Source organism: Simochromis diagramma, unplaced genomic scaffold (genome assembly GCF_900408965.1).
Source record: "Simochromis diagramma unplaced genomic scaffold, fSimDia1.1 OVJJ01000604.1, whole genome shotgun sequence".
Classification (NCBI taxonomy): domain Eukaryota; kingdom Metazoa; phylum Chordata; class Actinopteri; order Cichliformes; family Cichlidae; genus Simochromis; species Simochromis diagramma.
In genome coordinates this window covers 4884188-4911942 of record NW_024387416.1, presented here as the reverse complement: position 1 = coordinate 4911942, position 27755 = coordinate 4884188, and the positions used below count along the sequence as shown (strand labels likewise).

The 27755-nt window shown below is 41.1% G+C and overlaps 1 protein-coding gene across 2 annotated transcripts in view; it reads left to right on the top strand.

Annotated features, from left to right (window-relative positions):
- LOC120721763 (meiosis 1 associated protein) overlaps positions 1–18338 on the top strand; it is a 53574-nt gene extending 35236 nt beyond the window's left edge. For both annotated transcript variants that reach the window (XM_040012299.1, XM_040012298.1), the window contains 8 exons: positions 7848–8003; positions 8965–9124; positions 11125–11266; positions 13461–13530; positions 13627–13769; positions 15454–15569; positions 15804–15858; positions 17536–18338. In XM_040012299.1, the coding sequence (XP_039868233.1) occupies positions 7848–8003; positions 8965–9124; positions 11125–11266; positions 13461–13530; positions 13627–13769; positions 15454–15569; positions 15804–15858; positions 17536–17769 (1076 nt within the window). In that variant the 3' untranslated portion in view covers positions 17770–18338. The remainder of the gene's footprint in view (positions 1–7847; positions 8004–8964; positions 9125–11124; positions 11267–13460; positions 13531–13626; positions 13770–15453; positions 15570–15803; positions 15859–17535) is intronic.
- The last annotated feature ends 9417 nt before the right edge of the window (positions 18339–27755 follow it).

The window sequence follows — 27755 nt, the reverse complement described above, 5'->3', positions numbered from 1 at the left end:
AGATCAAGTTTTTTTTGTAGTGAGAATATTTCTGTTGTCTTCTGCATGCTGCACTCTATTTGACATTGCCCAGATTTTCTATAAAAAAAACAGGGTGAGATGCACAAACTAAATGTTCGTGTGGTTGTACTTATTTGGGGTCAATGCTATGGGTTCCACAAGGTTCATCAGTCTTTAGCCCCTATGGCAAATGTTGTGCATGCACTTTTACTCCCTCAATCACTGTCAGGTGCATCTCACCGAAACCAGCAAGGAACAGAATGACAGAATGACATCACTTTGACACATGCACACAAAAAACAAAAGCAGTTTTTTGATTCCTGGAGCTTTTTAGTGTTTTTTTTACTTGTGATTAGCTGTTGTCATTTTTAGGTCTTATAAAAAGTATGCTTTGAAGGAGATTATTTGGTGCATCATCTTTTCTGGTTTCCTTTCATTTCCTCTAACCCTCTTCTCTCTTATGTGCCTCCATGAAGTGCAGTCTGCAGAGTGCTTCCTCTCCTCTGTCCTCTTGTCTTTTTCAAGTGCTTCAAAGAAGTCACCCAGCTGCCATCCTCTCTGGCTTTCTGTGTCTTTCTATTCCAACTAACCACCTGCTATTTCCAGATTCTGCTTGTAGTGAGGCAGTTGATCTTTTGCCGTCACTTTATTTCCATCCATTGGCCATCTTCAGTGTACCATGGCTGGTTTGGAAATAAAACCAAAGTTTGTAGTTTTCTATGTCATTCATATACGTATCCCCTGGTTTACATAGCTGTGAATAATATCCTTGGTTTCAATTTGAATCTGGTTCTCAGATTTATTGAACTGGGATGGGAACAAATCTCTTAAGAGACCTTACAGTCATGGTAAAAACAAAATGCACCCTTTTTCAATTCTAAGGTTTTGTGTATCAGGACTTAATAAAAAATAATCTGGTCCTGAGCATGGCTTAAAATTAAGTAAATACAACATCAGATAGCACACCGCATGGAATATGACACTGTCGATATTTACTCAACACAAACTAAGCCTATATCGTCAAAGTATTTACTTTATAGTAAGTGAGCAGTTGGGGTGTTTTCTCATAGACTTCTACACAGTCTGATGTTTTTGCAACCTGACAAGTCTCCCTCTGGTTGCCAGTGGAAAGATTGCAGGCTTTAACACTTCACTGCTAAGATTCATAGGCTAAGTTTTTTCTGTGGTAGCTCCATCTGACTTAAGTATATCTTGGTGCTAATTAATGTAGCATGTTGTGTTCAAATATTTTTCATGTTACATCCACTTGCAAATAAATTCTCCAGAATCCTGTAACACACCCAATCAGCCATCAAATATGAATAGTCCTATTATTCAACCAGCTCTGTAGTATTTCTTGTTCTGGCGCTCCCTTTTCTCTCTCCCTTTGTTCTTCCTCTTAAGATGACAGCTAGATAACAGGGCTGTTCTTCCCCCTCATCCTCTTGTACTCTTCAAGTGTCTGTCTTCTTTAATTGTCCCCATGACCGCATGGCTTTAACACAAATGTCTGTGAGGCAACTGGGTCACACAGCGGCTGGTTTGTTGAGTGCCCGTGTTTCAGACCATATGATCAATGTCCTATTTGTCACAGTCTCAAAGTACATCAGTGAAGTATTCATCATTAACGCTCACACAGACGTACTGACAGAGGACAGAGTGGGTGCTGTCACTGTATAAGTGAAACAAGGCTGTCAGAGGGAAATTCCACAGACAGACGTTCATCGACCCTTCCTTTATGTTTATGTACATTTATCAGAGTTCATTTCAGGTTGTTGCTCATAGCTGTAATGCCTCCTCTCTATATTAATTTGATAAGAGTTCAAACAAAACATACTTTTGAGTTAAATGAAAATTATTGCTTACTTAATATAATTTTGAAGGAAACAAATTAATAGAGGTAACTCTGTGATAACTATGTTACTGTTATTTGTATGTAACTGTTAAACGAATGAAATTACTTATTCAAAGCTTATTACTTATTAAAAGTAGTGGCTGTGGCTCAGGAGGTAGAGCAGGTAATCTACCAATCACTGCTGCTCAGTCTGCATGCCAAAGTATCCTTCGGCAAGATATTGAACCACACGTTGCTCTTGATGCATTTGCTGGAGTGTGAATGTTAGAAATAGAAATAGTATTCACAAAGAAATAAAAAGCAGAAGGCACGACTTTAAAGATAAAAGCAGTTCAAAGTAGATTGGTACAGATTGGTACATTGTGCCCATAATATGAAGGAGATGGTCAGCACCAACACTCAGCCTGTGGTATTTAAATGATGTTTAGTTGGTACTGAAGTGTTACTCCCGCCAGTCACCATGCGGACATGTTCTTTGTTTATAGATGGCTTATTCCAAGCTCACCAACAGGATCACTCAGCATTTTCATCATGAGAACTATTAAAATAAAGCAATTATATTTAGAAACATCAGTTTCTTAAACATAAAATGATAATTCTCTTTTAGCTTGTCTCATATATCCAGTGAAAATGAAATAATTTAAACCATTATGTGTGACAGGGTTTCTAAAAAAACACTGATGCCAAGATAAATCCAGCAAATATAAGTGCACATTTATAAATGCCTGTTTTACATGGAAACTCAAATTAACAGAGACACATTGAACGCACCTCATTGACTGCTGTAGCCAAACAGGAAAGCATGTTCATCGTGAAAGCTGCACTTCATACCTCACAATAAGCAGCTCATTCAAAATCACAAAAATGTTTCCAACAAATATAACACAAAGAACGTGAAAATAAATCACTGTCAGTTACACTAAATGGCCCAAAATGTGCCAAGATTTCTTTAGCTAACAGGTGCTAATGTAGCCTTCTGCTGCTGTAGCTTCTGCTTCATTCCTATTGTGGGTTCAGAGATGCTCTTTTGCATACCTAGCTGTAGCATATAGCTTTGAGTTATCGTTTCCTTACTATCAGTCCAAAGCATTCTGGACATTCACTCAATTAGTTGACATTTTCTCCCTTTTGGACCATTTCAGACTGTTCTCTCTGGACTGTAGAGATGGTTTTTGTTGGAAAATCCCTGTAGATCAGCACTTTCTGAAATACTCAGCCCAGCCTAGCTGACACCAACAACCGTACCACATTTAAAGTTATTTAAATCTTCTTTCTTCCCCATTCTGATGCTCGGCTGAAAAAAGCAGACATTTTATTCACTTAATTAACAGCTATTAACCACAGTAGAATACACTACACATATATACATTTATGTCACCCACATGCATCAGGTAATTATCTGGTAAATGATTAAGTTAAAAAAAAAACACTCTCAACTTGACTCCAGAGATGATATCTCTGTGTTGGTTATTTTGCTGCAGTCATTGTTTTTGAAGCAAAGAATTGTCTATGTTTGGGAATATGGGATAATAATTTTGATAAATGTACTTTAAGTGATAGAACCATATCTAACAGATGACTAAGACTTCTAAAATTATAGACCACATCTACAAAATTAAGATCCAGGTTATAACATTTGTGTCCTGTTCTTCAGTGGTGGGGAAGTTAAATGGCATGTTTTGCATAAAATTTAAAATGTTGCATATAAATGTTCATATATATGTTGTGATTGCATTAAAGGAATTTAAATGGCTAAATATACAGGACATAATTCCAAACTATTGATGTGCATAGTAGCATACTTTAAAAAAACCCATTTCCATGAGCTCTCTGGAATTAGAAAATGACTGTCAGAAGCTTTCATGGCATTACAGGCCACAGTGTCCATCATGCTGATCCATATCTCTATGAAGGGGTAAAAACAGGGCTCCATGGAAGAGCTCAGCTTCCTCTTCTAATTGAGCATTAGTGTCATTAATTTGAACTCACAAGCTAATGTTGCACTGGTCAGCGGTCATGACAATGATGTGCTCTTCCTAATGCACAGAGTAAAAGGACGTTTTACTGGACGTGGAATGGAGATTTAGAAGACGCGCACACATAGAGTCAGCAGGGTAGTAATCTCGTACATGACCAAGATGAAAAGCAAAAGGAAATAGTTGCATTAGTGCATCAGGAAAGATACACCAATGTGTTTGGTGTTGCAGGTGGCCAAATCACTTGGCATCTTGGCATCTTGCAAAAAAAATGTCGGTCAAACTCAAAATGATTTCTCCTCCCGCCCTTTTCTGAAAACAGTCTTGTGGGAAATTTCAGCAAAATCTGAATTCATTTCATTTTCATCGGATGAATTATTCGACTCTTTTTGTTTGTGTATATATATGTGTGTCTGTGTGTTTGTGTGATCATTTTTAAAAAAATTACGTCCCTCTGAGATGTCATCGGAAGCAACTTAGTTGCATCTATTTGGTATTTAATCACATATGAGTCAGGAGGATATCAGAGAATTGGATCAATGGAGACAGACGAGGAACACTAATGTAAAAGGAAGCCATCTTGCACTTGACTGCGTTTGATAAGTCAGCATCAGATTCATCAGCTAATGAATGTAACCCCTCACTTGTACAGCACTTTGGTCAACGCTCCTGTTGTAATTAAATGTGCTATATAAATAATTAAACTATTAAACTATTAATGTGCGACTTATCTTAAAGAAACCGAGTTTCTGCTATTTGTGCAATCTTATTTAACAAATGCATAGAGACTACAAGACTGAGAGGGATACAGCTGCTATGGGATGCTGCTCAGTATAAAGTAGAGACACTTTTAATGTTTGTTTTGGACTTTACCAGGGAAAATAAGTGGCTGTTTGTCTGTCTGGTATTTGGTGCAAGGAGCAAGTGTGCAATGGGCTTAAAGCACCTTTTTCAGTCACATCAGCTTTCTGTGGCTGCTGGGAACTGGTTAGTGAGTATATACCCAAAGTGTTAATACCATAATAATGAGTTGAGAAAGAATTATACTTGTTGATGTGCAAAAGCGTCTGATTGAAGAGCAACTTGCTATGGGACAGTTGGCCAAATAGAAGCGGAGGTGTAGGTATACTTTTGACCCTGTGTGGATTAGTTGTGTGCCCATTAAAGATGTCTGCTGTGCAATCATTCCACCCTGGAGAAAAGAACAGTTCAAAGAAGTGATTAAAAGCCCAAAGTTACCATTAAAGTGATGTCCATGATGAGTGGATATAACTGTGCCTTTATTAAACTTAGATTCGGAGTGTTTTTGTATATTTTTGTAAGAGAATCTACAGTTATTATCATTTAAAAGCACAGAAATGATCTGTGCTAATGTAAAAACACATGACGGGCTCTTTGGAGGAGAAACCACACCCTAACTAGATATGAATTTCTCATACTAAGGCAGGTTGTAAGCGTTAATGAAAATGTGAGTATGGATGCTGTTTTATTGTGTTTCTTAAATAGAGCTTCATAATTCTTTCTTTAAGTACCACATTTTGAAATGTGATGTCATCCATATGTAGTATTGAGGTTTATTCAACACACAATTGTGTGTTAAGCTTTTGCAAAAAAATAGTTTTGTGTTAAAAATGAGCATGATCTGCAAATATATAAAGTTGCAGTGCACTGAAAAGTCAAATGAACGTTTAAATTTCCTGTTCATGAATTTTACAGCTGACACAGAAACTGTTTATTTTGACATCTTCACATCACTTACTGTAGATCTCACTCATTTATTAGTCACATTTTTAGTCTTTTTGCTGGATTTAAACACTACGGTTACAGTGCAGTGCTTAGTGTAAGAGGGGAGCAATCATAAATCCCTTCGTGACCACCCTGACTTTCTGACATCTGATAGAGACACACACACACTTAATGAGATTCGACTGCCGCCCTGCATGCTTACCTCAGCATGCATGTCATGGTTTATCTTCTCAGGTACACACACACACAAGCAAATGCTAATGAAATTCAGGAGCACTATTAGACTTGTAGATCAGCGGGATGGGTCACTTGCTCTGACTCACAATTTAATGGCGTCTTGGTGTCTCATACCACCAGATCACAGAGAACAGAAACAGAGGGAGCGAGAAGAGATAGCGATAGGAGGATTTAACGATAACACATAATTGATTTTTTTGATCTTGCACACTTGCAATAAACACACACACTTGGTGAACCGAGCAGAGGGAGATCTGTGTGAGGATTTAGCAGTGTAAACACATTCTTCATGAACGCTGATGATCCTGCCAAAGAGAAACAGAGAGCATCATTACTTCAGCTCATTGCCATCTCTCCAAACACACACACAGACACATATATCAGGGTTAACTGCTTTCACCTATTCTCTTCGGTCTTCAGTGTATTGCTCAGCAAAGAGCAGACACAAAGGGTGCATCTCGAATTATTTATGCCGCAGTGAAAAGGAATACACCTCATTTTCTCTTTCCTTTTTCCTTCTGGATGGACCACACAGCTAGAGTGTGGTCCACCATCCATCACCCACCACACCCACCCGTCTCTTCCCTAACTCATCTTGTCTTCATCTGCCTCCTCCTCCTTCCTCCTCCTGGTCTTGGTCTTTCTGTATTTATACTTTCTCCCCTGTCTCTTCTGTATACACCATTCTTTCTCCGTATTTGTCTCCTTGTCCTTTTAGACTCTTTCTCTGCAGTCGCTGGGTTTTTGCTCAGTAACATTGCAGTGTTGTAAAGTGGGATGCACAGCTCTCCCCGAGTACCAGAGAATTTCCAAAACTTCTTTATCCGTGTTCAGAGCAAGAGCAACATAGCATGTGTCAGGACAGTGTGCTTTCCCTGACACATAAAAGGACAACTTGTAAAGCTAAAGTGTCATTAGTGCATGTTTTGTTATCCTCTAAATCCTCCCTCTCAGCCTTCATCCCTCTCGGCTTCACACAGCAGGAATCCTACCGCAAGTGTCCATCAGCAAAAAAAGTAGCAAACCTAATCTCCCCCCCCCCCCCCCCCTCCTCCCCCACCCTCAGAGGATGTACTTATTTCTAGATAAGGCACTTTTGCAAACTTTGGCCAAGAACCAAAAATATCTTCTGTGCTGTAGTTCCATCTGACAGATGAAAGAAGCATCGGCATATTTTAGTCTAGGAATTTCAACGTTCTTATTTTCTCCGCAGTGCTCCTCACAGGATGAGATTAAGCACTTTGCCTACTCTTCTCCATCCTCCCTTCTGTCAACCTTCTCCTCCGTCCTTCCTGATCTCCTGCTCTCCCTTTAGTCCCATTAGTCATGTCCTGATGGCTCATTAACTATTAAAGAGCAGAATGAGGGAAAGAGAGGAGAGGGGCATTCTGCAAGGCTTGCCTATAGTCATTTGGTAATGGATATCAGGGGGTGAGATAAGCGAGAAAGCAGGAGATGAGGGTGGAGCAAGTCCGTGGGGTCTCTTTTGCTCGTCTGATGATGAGTGGGAGTCATCAGGCAAAAAAGGAAGACAAGTTAGGCCTTTTAGTATGTTGCGTCCTTTGGGATGAGGGAAAAGCTCAGAAGCAGAACAGAAGCACATTTGTTTGCATAAAAAGCTTCAAAATATAACCATCTTCAGTCTTGGAGGCTTTTATTCATTCTTAATCAGACAGGCTGAAGAAGGCTTTCAGATAATCCACAAACACTGAACCCTTGTACTGATAAGTTCACCGAGGCCATTTGCTACTGTACTTTGGATTTATCATATGTTGCTGCCATCTAGTGGCTAAAAAAATCCTTCTTTGAAAGTTGGGGAGTTGTTGAACAAGTTTATAAAAATGTTAAAAATGTCAAAATACAGGTCAAAGAGAATGTTAGTGTCAGTTTGTTCTAATTGACATTGTTTAATTAACATATGTCAAACTAATGAAAGAGGTTAAAATCTTTAGAACAATGCACTTATCACATACAGAGCCTCAGACAGTCTGATACAGCTTTTTAACACTATGTGTGTGCATGTGTGTTTGCAGACTCTCTGATGCTGGGGACAGAGGTCGACCTGCAGCAGGTGGAGAACACTGTGTTTGCCATAGAGACTGTGTTCAAGGCATGGCTTCAAGAACAGGGTGGAGACAGAGAGCACCTTCACCTCTTGCTACCAAGCCCCATGGATAACCTCATTCCAGGTTAAAATCTACAGCCAAACACAGGACGTGAACACACTGATGTTTTAGGAAGTCAGAAATGCATTACAGTTTATGACTTTAACAAAGACATGAAAGAAAGAAAGGTTTTTAATGCACATAAATACAGCCACATGACAAATACAGTTTTCACATGACTCTGTGTAGTCGTGAAAAAGTACAAATTTACAGCTTCCATAGAAATTAAGAGGGTAAGTTGCAGCCAGATGCTGCTAATCAAATGCACCTCATTACCTGATCATAAGCAAGTGTGAGCATCTCATTAGGAGCAGAGGTTTTGGCAGCAGAAGCAATTGTTTCTTCTGTTGAAAACCCTTCCCAGTAGTAGATATCCCAGCATCTCCAAAGTGCTCAGAAGAACTCAGACTCTACAGACCTCAGTTAGTGTGTTAAATGTTAAAGTTCATGGCAGTACAATTAGAGAAAGCCTAAAAAACTGGGTTGCCTGGAGAAAGCCTCTTCTTTCTAAAAAGAACATGGCAGCATGGCTTAGGTTTGTAAAGCTACATCTGAACAGTGTGACTCTTGGAACAGTGTCCTTTGGACAAATGAGACTTAAGTTGAGATGTCTGGGCACCTTATAGTTACTGGGTTGACCACGAACTCCTCTGAATACAGAAGTATTCTAGAGTCCGATATGATCTACAGCAGAATAGCTGAAAAAGACAAGATTTAAAGTTTTTAAAGGCCTCAACCCGACCCGAGAGCCGTTTAGAAACAAATATCCATAAACCTCAATGAACTGAAGCAACATTATAAAGAAGAGTTGGCCATTCATCAACAAACACCCTAGACTGGTCACCAGTCTGTCACACAGAGACAAACCATTTGGACTCACTTTCTCACCTATGGGGAACTTAGAATTTCTACAGTTCTACAAACTACTGAATCATGGCATGTACTTTGTTTTTAACATGACTGCATGTTTCTGTTGCATGTGCAGTGTGCGTGAAGTGTGACATGCAGGAGCGCATGATAAGCCCGGCGCTCATCCCGCTGACCCCGAACCTGGGAGTGAAGACTGAGAGCATTCGGGACTTCCTGCCTGGCCCTAAGGGCTCGGCCAATCAAAGCCCAGCACCGCAGACACTGAAAGTGATCAAGTAAGCGTGGGCATCAATGCTGAGGGCCTTCGAACTATAAGCACAAATAAAAGTTTTTCGGATCAGCTCACAATCACTTTGTTAGGAGAAAGGAAGACTTGTGTGTGCAAGATCCAATAACACGCGTTCTCTGTATGCACAGCTCCTTTGTTTGACTTGGGAGCATCTGAGTGCACTTTGTTCTGCTGGAGTTACTGCTCCGAGGCCGTAAAAGCAACATGAGCACAAAGTTCAGTCGCTTTTGTAAAGAATTTTGTTGGCCTCGTAAATGTACAATCAGCATGATGGACGAGGAAACCAGAAGATAAAATATATTCCAGAGGACAGGAAAATGCTCATCGTAAAAGTCTGACAAATGAATAAAATCTTTATAACCAATCACAAAACAAATATGGAGAGTTTTACAAGCTTGTAGGTCAAAAATAGCCTCTGTGGACAGTGTCATACAAAAAATGAGCTACATTTGCTTCCTACAAAACAAACTCGTCATGTTATTTTAAACCTCACAGGGATTGTGGACACATGAACTGAATGTAGCGCAGTACATTTTCACTTTCTTCTCTTTCCTACCTGTCAGTAGAGGAATGTGTACGTGCCATTTTTTTCTCACAAACTCATGCAGTGCACTGAAGATTGTCTCATGGGCCAGCACAAGGCCAGTTGCAGACACACTGGTGGTCCTGTGCTGGCCCATGTGTGGGCCACCTCTGACAATCCTGATCTGGACCACCAAAGGGCCGTCACTCTTTCCGGTATATGATCCATGTGTAGGTTGTGTGCAGCCACGGGCCAGTTGCAGACACACTGCTGGCCCTGTGCTGGCCCATATGTCAGCCTAATGTGTACCTTAATCAAGCCATGTAATAACAACATGTGCCGGAACATAATAGTGCAAAAGTAACATGAAAAACCCTGTTTAGACAGTGACTGTACTGACTCTTTCATAGTGCTTTTCTACTCTCCCAGATTACTTAAAGTGCTCTATACAACATTCACACACTTTCTCTAAACTGAGCGCTTCCTAACTGCATTCATACTCTTGACATGCGGACTGGAGAAGCCAGGGATCAAACTACTAACCTTCCGATCAGTAGGTGACCTGCTCTACCTCCCGAGCTACAGCCACCCACTGGCAAAGATGAGTAAACCGTCACTAGGTTTTGGATAAAGTGTACACTCACAAACCTGTCAAACCTTATTTTGAAACGTTGGCTACTATAGCAGTATTGCAACATTGGTTCTTCTAATTAAAATAGGAAAATAGGAACATAAATAGTGCAATCATTGCCAGACCTGGCCCACATCTGGTTGACATACACCCTGCTGTGACACCAGTTAGTCAGAAGTGCCAGCTTGTTGCCAAGTCTGGCCCAGACTTGTTTTCTATGAGCCTGGGTCACATAAACCAAACCACAATCGAGCCAGATATGGCATGCCATCACATAGACATTGCCATCTATGCCGGGCCTGGCCCACATCTGGATGACATATGTCTCATCATGCCAGAAGTCAACCAGTTGTGCCGGCTTGATACCAGATCCGGGCCAGACCTGCCTGCTGTGTGGCGTGGTAATGTTTTCATGCAGTTGAGGTAATGCTGAATTTATTTCCAACTCGGTGAACAGCTGATGTAATTTTTCCCTAAATGCGCACACGCATGCTACACACACGCTAACGATAGAAAGCAGGCGCTGAGGTAGAAACTTGATTTGCATTTGTTTTACATTTTCAGGACCTACAGTAGGAAGTAATGTGCGTTTGTGTGAACGAATGGGCATTCGTTTTGCATACCAGACGGTTGGAAAATTGTGCTGTTTATGTACTTGAGTTAGAAAATGGGTCACACTGCAAACGCACCTCAGCAGGGATGATGTCATTCTCTCTGCTCATGATGTTTTCCATATATTTGCATACTTACAGTTTTCTGCTGGAGCTTCATTTCAGAAATGAAAAGGATTTCATTGTTTTTTCCATTGTTGGCGTGTGTGTGTGTCTTTCAGAGTTCTGCGTGCAGACGGAGTGTGTGAGAGTGTGTTGTACGGCCTTCCGCTGGTGATCCGCCCAACCACCTGCTGGCAGCTGGACTGGGATGAAATGGAGAACAACCAGAACTTGTTCCATGCCCTCTGCCACACACTCAGGGTGTAGTTTCTGTTTTTTCATCTTGTGACAATTGTCTTTATTAAGAGAAACTGACATTTTATGGCCGCATGTGACGCAGAAGTAAAACCCATTTGACCAGTCTACATGAAAGAATTTGCATAATGCAAATCTGGTTCCCGTTTTAGCGAATGTGGGAACGTGGGAGTCATGGTAGAATAGAGCAATCATATTCATGTTTGTGCTTTTGTTTGACGGTTCTGATTCTCAACTCATACAAACCAACACCAAAAACACTGGAAAGTTGTGCGAATTCAAGTACAAATAAAATGCAGTGGTTTGTAAATTTCATAAATCCATATTTTGTTTACAGCAGAAGATAGTAAACATATCAAACAGAGAAAATGTGCCAGTTTAAGAACAGTATTAAATAATCTTGTGGTTTATGGTAGTAACACATCTCAACAAATTGGGACAGCTCCATGTTCAGCACTAAAAAGCATCTCCTATTTGTTTAACAACAGGTTTTTTTACCCCTCGGCTATAAAGGGCTGATGGAGTATTGACATCAGTCTGCTGGGCGGGTGTGCAGAGGTCAACTTTTCTGAAGATGCGATTTCTTGAATGTGATAACTTGATTGATTGATCATACTTTATTCATCCTGAGGGAAATTGGGTTAAGGCTGCCAGCCGTGCCAGCGCCGTCTTACTTAAGAACGAGGTGACAGAGGACTTTCAAATTGATACCTCAGGTGGATCTACTTAAAAATCTCAGACATGTTAGAGGTCAGAGGTCAACTTTTCTGAAAATCATCTAGAATTTTTAATTGTTACCAAAGGTGCATCTAGGGTTAGAGGTGGCGGGTATTTTTAACTGTCTGCGAGCTGCAGAGACCGGTTGCTTCACATTCGAGAGAGGAATGTTGTCCCGTTCTTGTCTGATAAAGGATTCTAGCTACTCAGCAGTCCCACGTCTTCTTGTTGTATTTTCATTTCATGTTTTCAACTGGTGAAAGGTCTGGACCGGTGGCAAGGCAGTTCAGCACCCAGACTCTTCTGCTGCGAAGCCATGCTGTTGGATTAGCTGCAGCATGTGATTTAACAGTGGCTGAAAATATGACTGAAATATGCAAGACTTTTTAAAATGATAATGATGATAACAAGCTGTCAGGTCTCTGCTCTTTAGTCTGGATGATGTAGCTTTTTTTCCCCAAAGGAATTTCACAATAAATTCATCTGACCACACAACAGTTGTCCATTTTAGCTTTAACCCAGAGAAGAGGTTTCTGGATCATGTTCACATACTGCACAACTTCTTCTCTGCATGATAGAGACAGGAAGGGAATTTGTGGACGACTCAGTGAACTTTCTGGAAGTGTCCCTAAGCCCATGTAGTCAAACATAATCATAAAGAGCTGGTACCGGTATGTCCTAATGCATAAAAGCTCAGAAATGAAACTGTGTACTTTATATTTACATGATTCTGAGTATCTGTAAATAAGAGCCACATTGAGCCTTTTTCTGTATTTGGATTCCAACTTTACCTCAGATATAATGGCTTATATCCCTCAACTTTAATACTTCTTTGGTTCCCTATATTAATGTAACTGGTGCTAATACACTACTGAAGTTAATTTATCTGCTTCTGCTTCTGTTTTTAACACAGTGCTGCCCGAGAGCCCAAAGATCACAGGCATACAATGTGGATTTTCAGCCTTGTCACTTGCACACAGAGATTTCTCCAGATTCTCCGAATCATTTGATGATATAATGTTATTCTCGGCAAGTTATTCTGAAAGCAATCCCCGCTTTGTAGATGCAGTTTTTATGCAGAAAGGCGAACGTTTGCCCATCTTTACATCTAAGAAACTCGGGCTCTCTAACGTGCTCTTTCTCTGTTTCCAGTTAATATAAATAGTTCCAAAATGTTCCTCCAGCTGTTTTTCAGTAACACTTTTCCGGTCTTTTTGTTGCCCCGTTTTTGAGATGTGTTGCTGCCATTAAATTCAAATGTTCTCTGTTGTTTTTTTCATGAAATAGTCAAATGTCCCAGTTTGAACATTTGATGTGTTTAAGATATGTTTACATTTTACACAGCATCCCAGTGTTTTTGCAGTAATAACGTAGCATAAAATTGTTTGGACCGTTTGATCGTCTTTTCATTTTAGCTTGTCAGCCTTGCAAGATTCTGCATATCCCTCCGCGGTTCAAAAAGTTTTTGATTTCTCTCTTTCAGAGTCGTGACCTGTTCCTGCTGCTGCAGGTGGAGCCGGCTCAGAAGTCTGCAGCTGGAGCCTCAGGTCCATGTGTGTATTTGTGTTTATGTTTATATGTGAGAGAGATGACTGTTTATCAAGTTCATTCGTGAACAATCATAGGCCCCGTGTGTGTGTCCAACACAGGTGTGTATTCCCACTACATCCTCCAGCCATCTTCATCTCTGTCCCTGCTGCTGAAGCCTGTGGTCTCCAGAGAGTTGCTGCTGCCGTGCTCACAGCTGGTCTCGGCTCAGGACCCTGCACATCACGCCATGCAGACTATACAGGTTAGATGAGCTCCGGTTGCTCTAAACAATTTAGAGAAGTAAATAGAGACACTGAGAACCTCAAAGCAGAAGTTGATGATTCAACTTCAGTAATCTATCAGCTCTGGTTACCTTTACATTAATACAAGGCAAGCTGTGAGCCAAGTTAGACAGACATCCTCACATCTGAATCTACAATACTTTGGCATACAGAGGTGTTCATGGTCAACTCTGTGATTGCAAGCTGCCCGGGTCTTGTGCCTGCAAAGCGAGCCTAAATCATCACGCCTCCATCTCCATGGTGAAAGCTGATATGAGGGGACACTGTGCATTGTGGCCAAACATCTCCACTTGGTTCTCACCTGTCCAAAGCTGTGCTGTTCTTTTTAGGGAGAAAATGCCTTCTTATGACAGCCTTTACAAATAAGCCGCACTTGTTCAGTCTTTTCTAATTGTACTATCATGAACTTTAACATTTATCATGCTAACACAGGGCCATAGATTCTGATGCAGCTCTAAGAGTTACATCTTCTTCAGGTGGATTTGCTGCAATGTCCCCTCAATGGAGGATTTCGGTATCGTGTTAACCTGAATGACCAGTTAACCTTTTAAAGACTGAACCATGGAATCATCATACAATTCTAATTGTATATACCTGGAACTAAGGACCACACCATTTGTTTATATGTCTTCTTCTTCTTTCACCTGTTGGATCACATACCCATCAATCACTTTCTGTAGCATCCTCTTGTGTCACTCCAACCTTCTTCATTTCCTCCTGCACCACATCCATGAATCTTCTCTGAGGGTTTCCTCATTTCCTCCTGCCGGGCAGCTCCATCCACATCAGCATTGTCTCACTGTCCTCATGCCGTACACCACCCTCACCATTGCCATTTCTTGCTTCCTTCTCTCCAAAATTCTAAAAATTTTGTACCCTAAAAATCATGTTAAACAATCTGGTTAAAAAGTGCCCTGCTCTCTTTCACAGACATCTCCACCTTGACAGGTAGGTCTTCTGGACCAACCACCTTTCCACTCCTCGTTCTCTTCATAGCTGCCCTCACTTCCTCCTTTCTAATCTGCACTTTATGACCATCTGTCTTCCTCTCTCTTACATTTCCTACACCCATCAGTTCCTCAAAATTACTTCTTCCATCTTGTCAACACACTCTCTTCACTCATTAGCACATTTCCATCTTTATCTTTTTTCCACCTCGGTCTCTCTATAACCAACTGACAAAAGTCCCTCTTTTTTCCTTCTTTTAGCATCTAGTCTCACAAACAACTCGCTGTAAGCATTTTCCTTTTCCTTTGCCACCTTTCTCTTTGCCGTATACTCCCACTATTCCTGTCTACTTTCTTCCTTTCCCTGTTCCTTCGAACACTTTCCTCACATTATCACTTGCGCCCTGATATTAAAGAATTATAATAGTAATTTCATATTATGACCTTTACTTAAACTGCACACTCATCATCGCGAAGGAGAAGCACGCAAAGTTTCGATGACGTCTCAGGATGAAGCTTCTGTGAATGTGATGATGACAGTATTAGACGTCATGTGTATTTTTGACAGGACATTACAGGACACGGTGCCTCGTCATTTACTGTGACTCACTTTTTTATTCTGAGTACTCGCTAAAGGTCGAAACAGGTCGCAGTTGAAATATTCAAATGATACTCGTGTGCCTTCTGTCTCTGTCAGAGCTGTCTCGCTCAGCTGGATGAGGAGTTTGTTTTAAACCCTCTCACCCTGAGCAGTAACCTCTACCAGCACCTCAGGAGCCGAGGCCTGCTCTCCCAGCCACGATACCCATACAGGTCAGCAACACGGGAGGATCATGATGAGTCTGTGATGATATTTATAGAGATGATCAAAGCTCTAATTTAAAGAATGACGTGATCAGTGCCGTTAGTGAAGATGTAGCTAAGTGAAGGTGATCGTAACCACAAGCTGTTGCCAATGATAAAGAAGCTTATTAAGAAGATTATGTTCAGGTTACAGATATATGTTAAGGAGATGATACTGAGGAGCTAAGCTGTTTGTGTTCCCAGGATTCAGCCACCACAGGAGGGCCCTAAAAGCACAGGCAGCAGACAGCCACGGCAGGTAAACACAGCAGCTTTATGACAGTCTGAAGGTCACTCTGCGATGCTTATATATAACATGGGGGAAGTTTATGGTTCAAGAGCCATTTGACCGCATTCTGATTAACCACATTAAACATCTTTCTATGGAGCGTGTGCTTTAGTAATGCCCTTCAGCCTCACGTCCTCATTTGATCACTAGATGGCAGCACTCGCTGCAGTCAGACACAAACAAGCCTTTTGGACAAAAACGTGAAAATAAACATGAGAATGAAAAATGTGAAGTAAAGCAACATAATCCAATAAAACAACCACATTGTTGTTTGGAGGCAGCGGTTGAGGACGAGCAGATGTTCGAGTTAAAGCAAACAGATAAAGGTGTTGTGTGAGCGTGCCCTCCGGAGGCAGTTTAGATAATCGGGCATTATTGGTGCACTCGGTTGAGCTGGAACTAGTTTTAACTGCTCAGTTTGTAGCCAGGTAGTCGTAAACTAGAGGTCAGCCAGTCTCAAACACTCTGAGGGTATTGTTTTTGTAAACTGTTGTGTGATGTCAGCAGTTTTGTTTGAATGGGAGCATCTGAGAGATGTATGAAAGCTGTCGGATAATGTGAGAATACTAAAAAGTGCCAAATAAAAACAATCACAGGTTTTTAAAGGAGGCCACAAAGTGAACTTGTGGTTAATCTTTAATGGTGCTTTGTGTTGTATAATCTTATCATGTCCTGGAAAGAAACTAGAAACTAAAAGTGCCAGATAAAAGTTTGCGAAATAAACATTTAAGCAGCTTCAGTGCCTAAAGTATCACAAGAATCATTTGTGATGCATATGAAGTCAGAAGTTTAGTTAAAACCTAAAAGTAAAATTTTATTTCAGGAAGTGGTTAAGTTACCTCATTGAGTCTTAGGATTACTGCGTTTCTGATGTGAAACAACGATAGTGTAGTGAATCATTCTTCAGTTTTATTTTAGAGTTTTCAAAGTGAGTCATAAACTCTGATTAAACGAGCACACAGTCTGTGCTGTGGTGCTTTCTGATACTCTACAATGTTGTCAAAGATAGCACTTTTGAGATGAAGTGGTTTTATATCACAAGGGCTTCTTCTAAAAGGTTCAGACTTTCCAGAAGATCATTCGGCTCGAGGTTTGTCTGGTGTTTTGAATGTATCGCTGCTGTGGTGGCATCCTTTTGGTTTTTTTTACTGTAATTCCAGACCAATATTCAGTGCTTCGGAGTATATTCCAAGTATTTTCTAGTAGAGTGTAGTATTTCCTGTGGATTTCACAGGCAGTGTATCGCTCGTGAACTTTCACCCTAATGTTTTTTTTTATGTATTCCCATCAACTGAGGCCTGCTGTGTCCTGAGGGTGTATAGCTGTTGGCAGGGTGACTCATCGGGGCTGATAAGGCTGCCACATGCAAATAGTTCACTTCAGTGGGAAAACGCAGGGAAAGTGTTTATTCGCTCTGTTCTGTGGCGAGCTGTCGCTCCAGCTGACCTCAGACTTGAAGTCCAAACATAATGTTCCTTTTTGCTGCGTTCACATGTCCTTCCTCCCAACTCCTTCACATCCTCCTCTTCCACTCTTTCATCTCCCGTTTTCTACAAGAAAGTGATCTTGAGTTTGAAATTCAGAATGTGTGTGTGTGTGTGTGTGTGTGTGTGTGTGTGTGTGTGTGTGTGTGTCGCCTCCATTCAGCTACAAAACTACAGTCGCCAACTGGGAATGAACAACAAGGTCAGGGCCACCGTTGCTCCGCTACCCTCCTCCTCCGCCACCTCCTCTTCCTCCTCGCTGGGACCTCCTCCCAGCAAGGCCTCCCGCCCAGCTCTGAACTTCCTCAGCAGCAGCAGCAGTTGCAGCAGTCGGGCCCCTACCCGGCAAGAGGGAAACGATGATGATGATGATGATAACTCTGTGCTAATACAGTAAGAGTGCTGCAGGGTTAGTAGCAGAAAGTGAGGAAAAGTCCATTGTTGCACACTTCAAAGGGGTTCCAGTGGAATTAGCGCACCTGCAAATATATAGGCCCTCACACACACACACACACACACACATATTTGGCTAATTGGTCTCCACTGTAAAGCTGGTGAGCAATCAGGCAGCTCATAAAGGCTTTAAAGAAAGGAAGAGACAAGCTAATTTGCACGTAAATGCACACAGGAGGCCGTGCAACACGCTGCGAGCACACTTACTCTGCACTGCACTCTGGGTGGTTCTTCTGACACTTTCTTTCATCTCTATTTATTCTCACCGCTCGCTCGAACAATATTAGTTAGATCTGAATTTAACAAGCCTCCGTCGCTGCATTTGCAAGCATGTGCATGTATGTGTGCGAGCGTGAATGTGAGAAAGGAAAGTTTCAGCTCGCTGCCATGTGCAGATTGCTGAGTTAGCAAAACGTCAAAATCACACACCGTAAACAATGAAAAAGAAAAAAGCAGGATAAAAGATGAAAAGAAGGGAAGCGGCAGGACAATGAAAGCCTTAAACAGTCCCCCCAAAAAAATGGGGGGAAGTAATAAGAAGTTGCAAAAAAAAAAGAACAAACGTGGGTGGTGTGTGGGAGATCAGAGGAAGATTAAAAGCTGATGGATGTATAAAAAGCAGTGTCTGTGCGCTACAGCACGCACGCTGGCACGCACAGCTTTAAGTCAAAAGGAAACTAGCTACAAAACTACAATTGATGCATAATAAACGAGACGTGCTGCATAAAGACTTATAGCGCGCACACATGCACATTCCATCTTGAGCTCCCGTTCGAACACAGCTTCACTGTTTCAACGAGCCAGAGACAGAGAGGCCTCTCTGCTCGCCTTTACCCCCGCCGCCAGCTCTCTCTCAGAGGGTTTAAAGGCAGCGTGAGGGGGAGGAGGGTGGATGGAAGAAAACTGATAAAATCTCCAGTGTGTTCTGTGAAAACGTGAATATGACAACTTTGCATTGGAAAAAAACACTCCGTTGTGTCTGCGAGTGAGTGTGTGTGTGTGTGTGTGAGGCGATTTGAAGCTATTACATCACTGCTGGTTTGTGCACAGTTTTATATTTACACCCCGACAGTGATTCACATTCACACATTAGTTACGTTTGTCCGTCGTCACTGTTATGAATTCCTTTCCCGTGAATGAGCCTTGTCACACACAGGTTTAATGAGTCTCCCGCCATTCCACCCCCTTACTGAACCTTATAACATTTGGCACATCCCAGTGACCAGTGACTTCACGACGTTGTGATGTCACACTACTTCCGCATTCACGACGACAACGATGCTTTTGTCTCTGAGAAGAATTCACCCGGACCTTCAAAACTAGCCACTAACATTTTCCCCACTTCCCCCTCTCTCTCTCTCTCTCTCCCCCGTCGCTTCTTCACTCTCGCTCTTCACTTTCTTTTTGATTCTCACGAGCGCTGGAGAGCTGAGTCAACTGGTGTGAATTTCATAAATTTGTTCAGACGCAACGACAGCAGTCCCTCTGTCCCCGGAGAGGTCAGAAGGCTAGAGCCGGAGCTCTTCTGCGTGACCTGCACACTGTTAGACACACTCCTCATTAAATGTCACAACTGTTACAGATAAATGTGATATTACCAGAAACTGACAAAAGTTCAATTGTTTTTGAAATTGCAGGAAGTTTAACAGTGTCCCGCTTGTCAGGTGACTTTTTCGATTTTTCGCTCTAAAGCAAAAGGTCTTCTCTGAAAAATGTTTTGCATTTCTCGTTGTTCTTCTTTTCCTCATCTTACAGTGTTAATTCAATCGTGTTCCTGTTCAGCTTTCTTTCATATATATGAGGTGTATATATATATATATATACACACACACATGTATAAACCTGTATCTGATCTGTTCATCTGCTGTGGAATAATAAAATGCCAGTTTGTGGGCGGATGATTGCGGTAACATTTCTGTAGCATAAGGTGCTGATAGTAGAAGAAGGGCACCTAACCGCCTTTAACCTTTTACCTCCCACGGGTTTCCCTGCACATTAATAACATTATTGAGTTTCCCAAGGATGAGAGCAGAGTGAAAAGGCGTATAAATATGAAAATGTTGCATTTATTATTATTTAATGATTGATTTTCTTTGTCATCTTCATCATTATCGCTTAAAAAACTCCACCGCACAATTAAGTGCATCCAGTGTGTAACTAAAACCTTAAAAACGCTTTTCATTTTAAGCCATTCACCTATTGAAATTAACCTTTTTAAAAGTGCAGTATGCACCTTATCCTTACTCATGAGCTCTGGGTCTTAACTGCTGCTACTTTTGTTTTGTCATCGATATTTCTTTAATTTCTGTGGTATGTGACAAAGGAAGCAGCTGGGTTTTTTGTCTACTATCACCAGACAGCACTAGTAGGTGAGGACAGGACATTGAAAATAGTGTGCTAAGCAATAAACCAATCCTGCCCAAATCCTGCTCTCAAGTGGTCTGTTGTCAGGAGCTGTACCCATCGTTACATATAATGTTTCTTTCACCACCTTTTCTCCAACACAAAACACACCTGGAATGTAACCTGACACGCTCCTCGACTTGTCCAAAAAGGAGGGGGGGGATAGAGGTAGAATATTATATATATATAACATATACCTTAGGTGAATGTGCAGTAGTAGCATCTATGCTGTAGTAGCAGTAGCATGTGGTGATAGTGGGAAGGAAAAACTCCTTTTTAAAAGGAAAAACCTCCAGCAGAACCAGGCTCAAGGAGGGGCCGCCATGACCGGGTGGAGGTAAAGGAGACAGGTGAAAACTAAATGCTGAGTGGTGTATAAACAGGTGCGTGAAGAAGAAATACTAATGGGTGCGTCATGGGAAGCAGCCTAGGCCTATTGCAGTGTACCTAAGGGAGGATACAGTATCACCTAATGTTGTATGGTGATATGGTACTGTGAGGTCTTTAGGATAAGATCTGGCCTGATTGTTCAAGACCTTGTAAAACACTTTTAGCTACAAACTAGCATTACATGTGGTTAGTTACTGGAGTTAACTGGTTAGCATATTTATTTCAACACACACACAAACGTCTTTAGACCTAAGCTGTTAACGCTCCACACAAAGAATGAACTTTGGTCTGCAGAGAATATTTGTTGGGTTTGGTGGTTAATTCCCACATTCTGTTATTTTCTTCAGACTAATAATCATACACGCTGACATCTCTCACAGTCTGTTACTGTTAACAGAAAAGATAGTGATTATGTAGGAACCGACAAACATTCAGCAAGGGTGCTTCACAGTAAAACTTCTCTATTTGTTACCGAGCACGAAGTGATATTTTGAGAAGCGATGGTGTGTGCAAGTCTCTGTGTTGCTTTTGTAAGCTTAATTTACTTTATTTATTTGTTTGTTTTTTTAAACGTAGGAAGCTACTTTCTGCCACTGTTATTTTTAGTATTGTCTATTTAACCTTTTTGGTAACACTTATTGCTCAAGAACAGACTAAATCATTGTTTTTAGCAAGATGAATATAGACAAGATGAAATTCTCCAGAAGTATAGGTTAAAGTTATAAAATAAAATAAAATGTTAGCTTTTATTTGTTTTCACGTCAAAGCTGCACCATCAATAGTGTCATTAGCAATGCATCGTCACCTTGCAGAAACCATATTGGAAAACTTCATGTCCAAGTTATTCATTCTAATAACTTCTAAAAGGGTGGTGTTTTGTTTTGGTTTGGGGTTTTTTGGGGGACGTTTTTCGCAGACGTGTCTGTGCATCGAACTAAACTCGATAATTCTGAGCCGCGTAAAAAGGCTTTTGTGGTTCAGCTGTCTAAAAATGCGGTTGTATTCTTTTTTGTGCCATCTATATCTGAGTCAGGATAATATTAGTGCTTTGACTTCCTGCTTTATGCTCAATGTTCCATTTCCTTTTTTGCTGCAATCTGCAGAGCACAAAAAAAAACATGCATCAGACTCTCTGTCTGTCCCACAGACTGTAACACATTGTCTCTTTCCTGCGATTGTCCTGACTTGCCACAGGACTCTGATACTATACACATGGAAGAATAAGCACAGGAGTCACAGTTCATACACAGGCAGAGAATAATTATCTGTCTTACCAGCAACGCTGAGCGAGAATTGAAAGAGGAAGTTCATCTCTGTGAGGAGGAAGTGAGGAGGTGAAGTCAGAAGGTTACAGAACCTGAATTGGAAACCCGTAAGAGAAATCTTGAAAGGTCTCTACTCCTACATGTCTGAAATGCATGCACATGTGCACATGTGTGACATAAAGTCAGGAGCACAAATCTCTGAAGAGTATGCGCCCCAGTGATTATCATCATGGAAAGCACAGAAACTAGAGAACCTGAACCTGAAGTGTGGTCCACTGAAGCTCGCTGAGAAAAATCACTTCTTCACCACACATAACCTCTGTGCAGATAATCATTGAGGTTTTGCAAATGAAGCAGCATGAATGAGAAACTGACATTTCCTTTAGGTAGCACTAAAAGAGAGCGAGAGTGAATGAACCTCTATTTCAGACACACATGACTGAATTGGTTTGCCCACGCAAAGCCAAAAATAGAGCGCTGGTGGTCGACCAAGTCAAACACGAGAGGAAACCGGACAGTTTCATGTGTGTCCCGTGTCAGAAAGCACTAACGTCTTGTCAGATGCCCACGACAGGAGTGTGTCATATGCTACGCATCGCAAAGTTGAAACAGAATGAGGAAACGATGCTCAAAGTCGTTTTTATATTAATAGGTGCAGCTGACAGGTGTCAAGTTTTCACAAGACCAAAATAACCCCAGCCATGTTTGACATAAAAAATGGCATTTGCACAGATCTTAACATTTGAAGCCATAGCCTTACAATGCTGTTGTTATTCATTTATTCAGTAGAGTAACTACATCATTAAGAGGCTATTGGGATTCCTGACCTGATGAATCTCTCGGATGAAGTTTCCTCTGATTACATCAAAGCTGCACCATCAATAGTGTCATTAGCTATGCATCAGTAAATCTTTCGGCTCATTATTTTCCTTTTAGAGCTTCATTTGATGCAGTTGAGTCAGTTAACAGGCATTAACACAGAGTAGAGACCATATGTAGACCTTTGTATATTGTGTTTTGTGCGTTTTAGCAAATTAGGTAAACTTTAATTACTAATGCATGGAGGTGGTGAGATAATCCGTAACCACAACTGTCCACAATCACACAGTTTTATGCAATTTGCAGATAGCCAAGCAATTGACTAATAATGAAGTGGACAGATATTTCAGAAGCAATGAGCTAGGCTAGCAGCTTCAGTCTGGAAGGCCTTGTTCAGCAGCTCATGGGCCTTTGAGAATAGATGACAAGTGGATGGAGAATGAAAACAAGAACTAACTGGTGTGTAGGGCAGGAAAGACTTTATATCATAGTTTGAAATCTAAAAAAATTAACAAGACAAGGGAAGCACCACAGCAGGGAATCCAGCAAAGACTACAGACACAACAGGACCATTTATACAAAGAAGGGTAATCAGGGAAAGAAATACGAGGGTCATGGCAAAGCATAATCAGGGACATTGCATAAAAAGCAAAAGCCTGTCTTATTTTGGTAGTTCATTGTTCACACTGTCTTGTGTTTTCTTCCCTCCCTGCTCTGATTCTCTTAATATGACCCCCTGTGTGCCTTTATCGCCAGTCGTTCCCACTTCCCTCGTTACCCAGAACCCAAAAGGATCACAAGCCCCTGGAACAATCATGAATGCAACTAGAAATAAAACCCATCCACCCATTAAATAAGAATACACAATTCTAAATTAGGCACAGAACCCAGGGGCTACGTCAATTTAAAGTTACTATACGAAAAGTATCCTGACTTTGTTGTGTCCTAACTGCAAACATGCTAGCTGTGCGCTAGCTAACTAGCTAAACTATGGATGGACGGATTTCTGTTTTGTTTCTCAGACATCAGGGACAGATGTTTTCCTCTGCTCATAGTTTTCCTCTCATCTTTGGAAAGCTAGGATAATATGAGTGCAGCAGTTTCGTTTCTTTTTGCTGGTTTGTGTTCTGTCGTACAGGGACAGAGAAAAAACATTACAGTGAGCTATGTATATATTATCTATTACATATTTTTATGATTCATTTGGTTGCACATTTGCGTATCATAGGGCACTGCCCTGTTGGCCAAGCACCTACTGCCCTTCAATATGAAGCCTTCTGGAAAGGAGTTTTGTTTTCCTTCTCTCTTTCCACAGAAGCACGTGTTTGCGAAAAAAACAAGTTTCAGTGCCTCTTGTTGTTGGGCTGGTCCTTTTCTCTTTCCGAAACTAAACTCTGACGTGACCTTTGACTAAAGAGGACGAGCAGGAGACCTTGGTGGGAAGAAGACAGTCACGCAGTGTTGAGAATAGACAGTGAAAAGAACAGGAAGGCTGTGACTGACATGATAATAGTTAATATAGTATGTGTGAGTGTGTGTGTTTGTGTAGACATGCAGTAAGTAACACATAGACCTCAAAGCTGCAGATAAAACTGTCTGGCCAGAGAGACTCATGTGTCTAGAAATGGTGCAAACACACCCACACACATACAACTGGTGTCATGTCTGGTAGAGTAAAGCCTCTATATGTTTCTGCTGTCTGTTGATCATTCACAGCATCTTAACTTCGATGCTTTTGGTGTCACATAACCTGCAGCAGAGCGCTCACTGTTGAACTTGTCATTTTTCTCCATTTTACGGTGAGAAAACTCACAGAAGTTGATCTGAAACTGTGAAGTGAAGTCTGATAAAGCCTTTCAGTATGAGGCTACCACACACACACACATACAAGACAACAATGTACACAACAAGGGACAAATGGTGGAATCCATGCAGATGCAAATAACACCCTGATACACATCAGTATCGAGTTGTTCATACGTGTTCGTGCACCTTGCCCGTTGCAGATGTGTGAAAGGTCAAACAGATGAAGAGCAAAGTGTGAAGAACAAAAATGAAGAGGAGGTGACAGAAAGAGCAGGGTGCTTTCTGTAACGTCGAAATAAGATCTGAATCTTAGCTGGTGATAACGGATAAATCCATCGGTTTGTTGTTGAGCATATGTTGACGTGATACATGCAGATTTAGTTGTGACGGCCTAGCCCTCTTCTGCATACCTGTTAAGAGGCAGTTTAGCTTTACAGCCTGTCGTGGAGTTCATTGCGAGGCTGCGCTGCAACTGCTTCACACTTCAGGAAATGCACATGACCAAAACAGGCTTGATAGCCCAGCACATAAAAACCTGTAAAACCACAAGCTGATATTTTAGCGCACTGCTTTTTGAACACATTGAGCATTTAAGTGCGTCACTGGGCGAGCTTCAAAAGTGACGGTAGCTCAAAGTTGTTAACTGGCTGCCGGTTGTAGCAGCATTTGAAAGGGAGATATATGCATGAAATCGTGCTTTCATGCATAAGATACACATCTATGCAAGAAAGCTGCTATACAAGTACAGTGCTAACCCTAACCCTCCGTTTTTTATATTTTGCTTAAAGATTTTTTTAATTAAGTGGTCTTGAACAATAGTTCTTCAGGCTTTCTGAAGGTCTGGACATTTGTACCTGACATTTTCAGAGGTTTTTTTCTGTTTGTTTTTTTCTGTTAATTATTGACCTTTGAATCAGTAAAGCATAAAAAGTACAGCTAATGATTTGCCATGATTTGGGGCTAAAATTCAGCCAGTGGTGTTGGAGATCTCATTAAAAACTGGAAATATGAATACACAAAAGTACAATCAGATATTCATCCATCGTGCAATACCATCTGGAAAGTGTAGGATTAAAAAAGGCTTCATTGACAGCATGCATGACAGTAATCCCAACTACACCACCAGTGCAGTAAAAGTATTCATGAATAGAACAACATGCAGTGGAGCACTATCATTCATTGGATGGCTTTCCCCCAAATTTCTGCACCAATTTGCCATTTTCATGGCAAAATATAAAGAGGGTGGCTCAAGACTTTTGAGATACGACAGCATGGCTGACATCTCCATAGGGCCAGAGCCATGTGACATATGGGTCACCTGCTCAACCCAGTGAGCTATACCAGCGTAAGTTTATCAACTTGCACTGAATTATGTTGATTTTCTTCACTAACTTTAAATAGTCTAAATACTATTAATATAGTTGCTCTTTTCCAGTTTTACTGACCAAAACGCTTAAACAGACACATTCATTGAGGACTTTTAGTGCTACACTATTGTGCAGATCTTTTCCCTTTACACATTGTGTTGCTTTCCATCTGTATTAGTTTTCCCACCGTATAGATTTATCGTCAGGCAACATAAAGCGATACTAAACTATACTAATCAGCCAGTCTGTTGCCAGCTGCAGCACTTATCCGTGATTGGCCAGATGCCGCTAACACCATCCTTTTCCTGTGAATACACAGGGGAAACTCTGAGTTGATTTAGTGAGTTGATAACCAGCTTTGTGTGACTGCTGAATCCCTGAATGAATCCAGATAACGGATGGATATCCTGCATTTATTGAAGTTGTTTCAAAGTACCGGGCCCGGATGTTTGGATTGCGCATTTATCCAGCACAGAGTTCTCCACGCTCATAACTCTGTGCTCAGTAACACTGATGTTGTTGTTGTTGTTGTTATACTGAAACAGAGAAAACGGAGAAAGATGGTCTTTGTTTAGGCGTAACTGAAAGGATTAGCTCGGATTACATGAAAAAGTCCAGTGTCTTATGTTTTAAACAAAGAATGAATGAATACATAGTGTGACTGGATTTTCTTAATCTGGTCACACTAACATCTTCTTCACATTTCTTTGCTTACCACATAATCGTTCTCATTTAGCTCCGGGGACTTTTTATGCGACTGTTTTTAAAAATGAGCCTAAAATTGCAACACACACCCGCTCTCACTGACAATGACATGAAAGAAATAAAATGTGTGTCACTTTATTACCCAAGACACTGCAAAGAGAGAGAAACAAAACTTTTTATGTCACTCGTGGTCTGCACATTTACACAGACAAAAAAATTAAATCACAGTTCCTGTTTTGGTAAATGACACGGTTGCCTGAGTATCAAAGTATTTCAAAAAAGTAAAAAGAGTCAGTTGCGTGTCTAAAATGCTAAACTGAACAGCTGAAATGTGCAAAACTGTAGCTTTTTTTAAAGCTCGAACAAGTGGAGTCACATGAGATAAAGAACGCATTGAAACCGAACTCAGCATAAAAGTTTGCGCAGTTTGCTTTATGGCCAGAATTTGGGCAAAGTCTTCTCTGGAAACAGACACTGTAAATGTGTAAACAGCTTGTTTTGGATATTCCAAAGAGGAAGTGCTGAACCGAATAAAAGAAAATGTTGACTGCATGAAAACAGTGCCGTAATGTGTGTGTGTTGTGCCCTTTCCCCAGCATTTTTTTTCTCGCAATTGGTTCACTGAGAGTTTAATGAGAAAGACAGAAGCTCACTGCCGCTCTTGTACTTTGTTTTTCTTCCCTCGTTCTGTCTGAAAGAAGAAGGAGTGTTAGAGAAGTTGGGAAATTTACTTTCAATATGTAATCCAATTACTCCAGCAGCAGGTGAGGGAATAAAAAAAAGAGGGATAAAGAGGGATGAAGGGGATAAATAGCAGCAGTGGCTGCAAAGAGAACAGCCTGTACCTGTTTGCAAGCCAACCAGACACAACTTGGCTCATCCAAGCCAGCATTCATCATGTCAGCGTTTCTTTTTTTCCCCCCTCCGTCTTTAAATCTCTTTGTTCCGACTGTTTTGTCACCCTCAGCTCAGAAGAAACCCTCACATCTTCCCATCTCGTGTGCCTGCCGTCCTCTTACGGTATCTCTCAGGAGTTAAAATGCACAGCGTGTCTGACACAAACCAGCCGTTTTAACTGTCACCAGAGCAACCGGACAACAGAATTAAAGCAGAGATGGAGAAAGGAAGGAAGAAAGTAAGAAAGGACGTCTTTGTGCTTCTCTTACTTTTTTTTT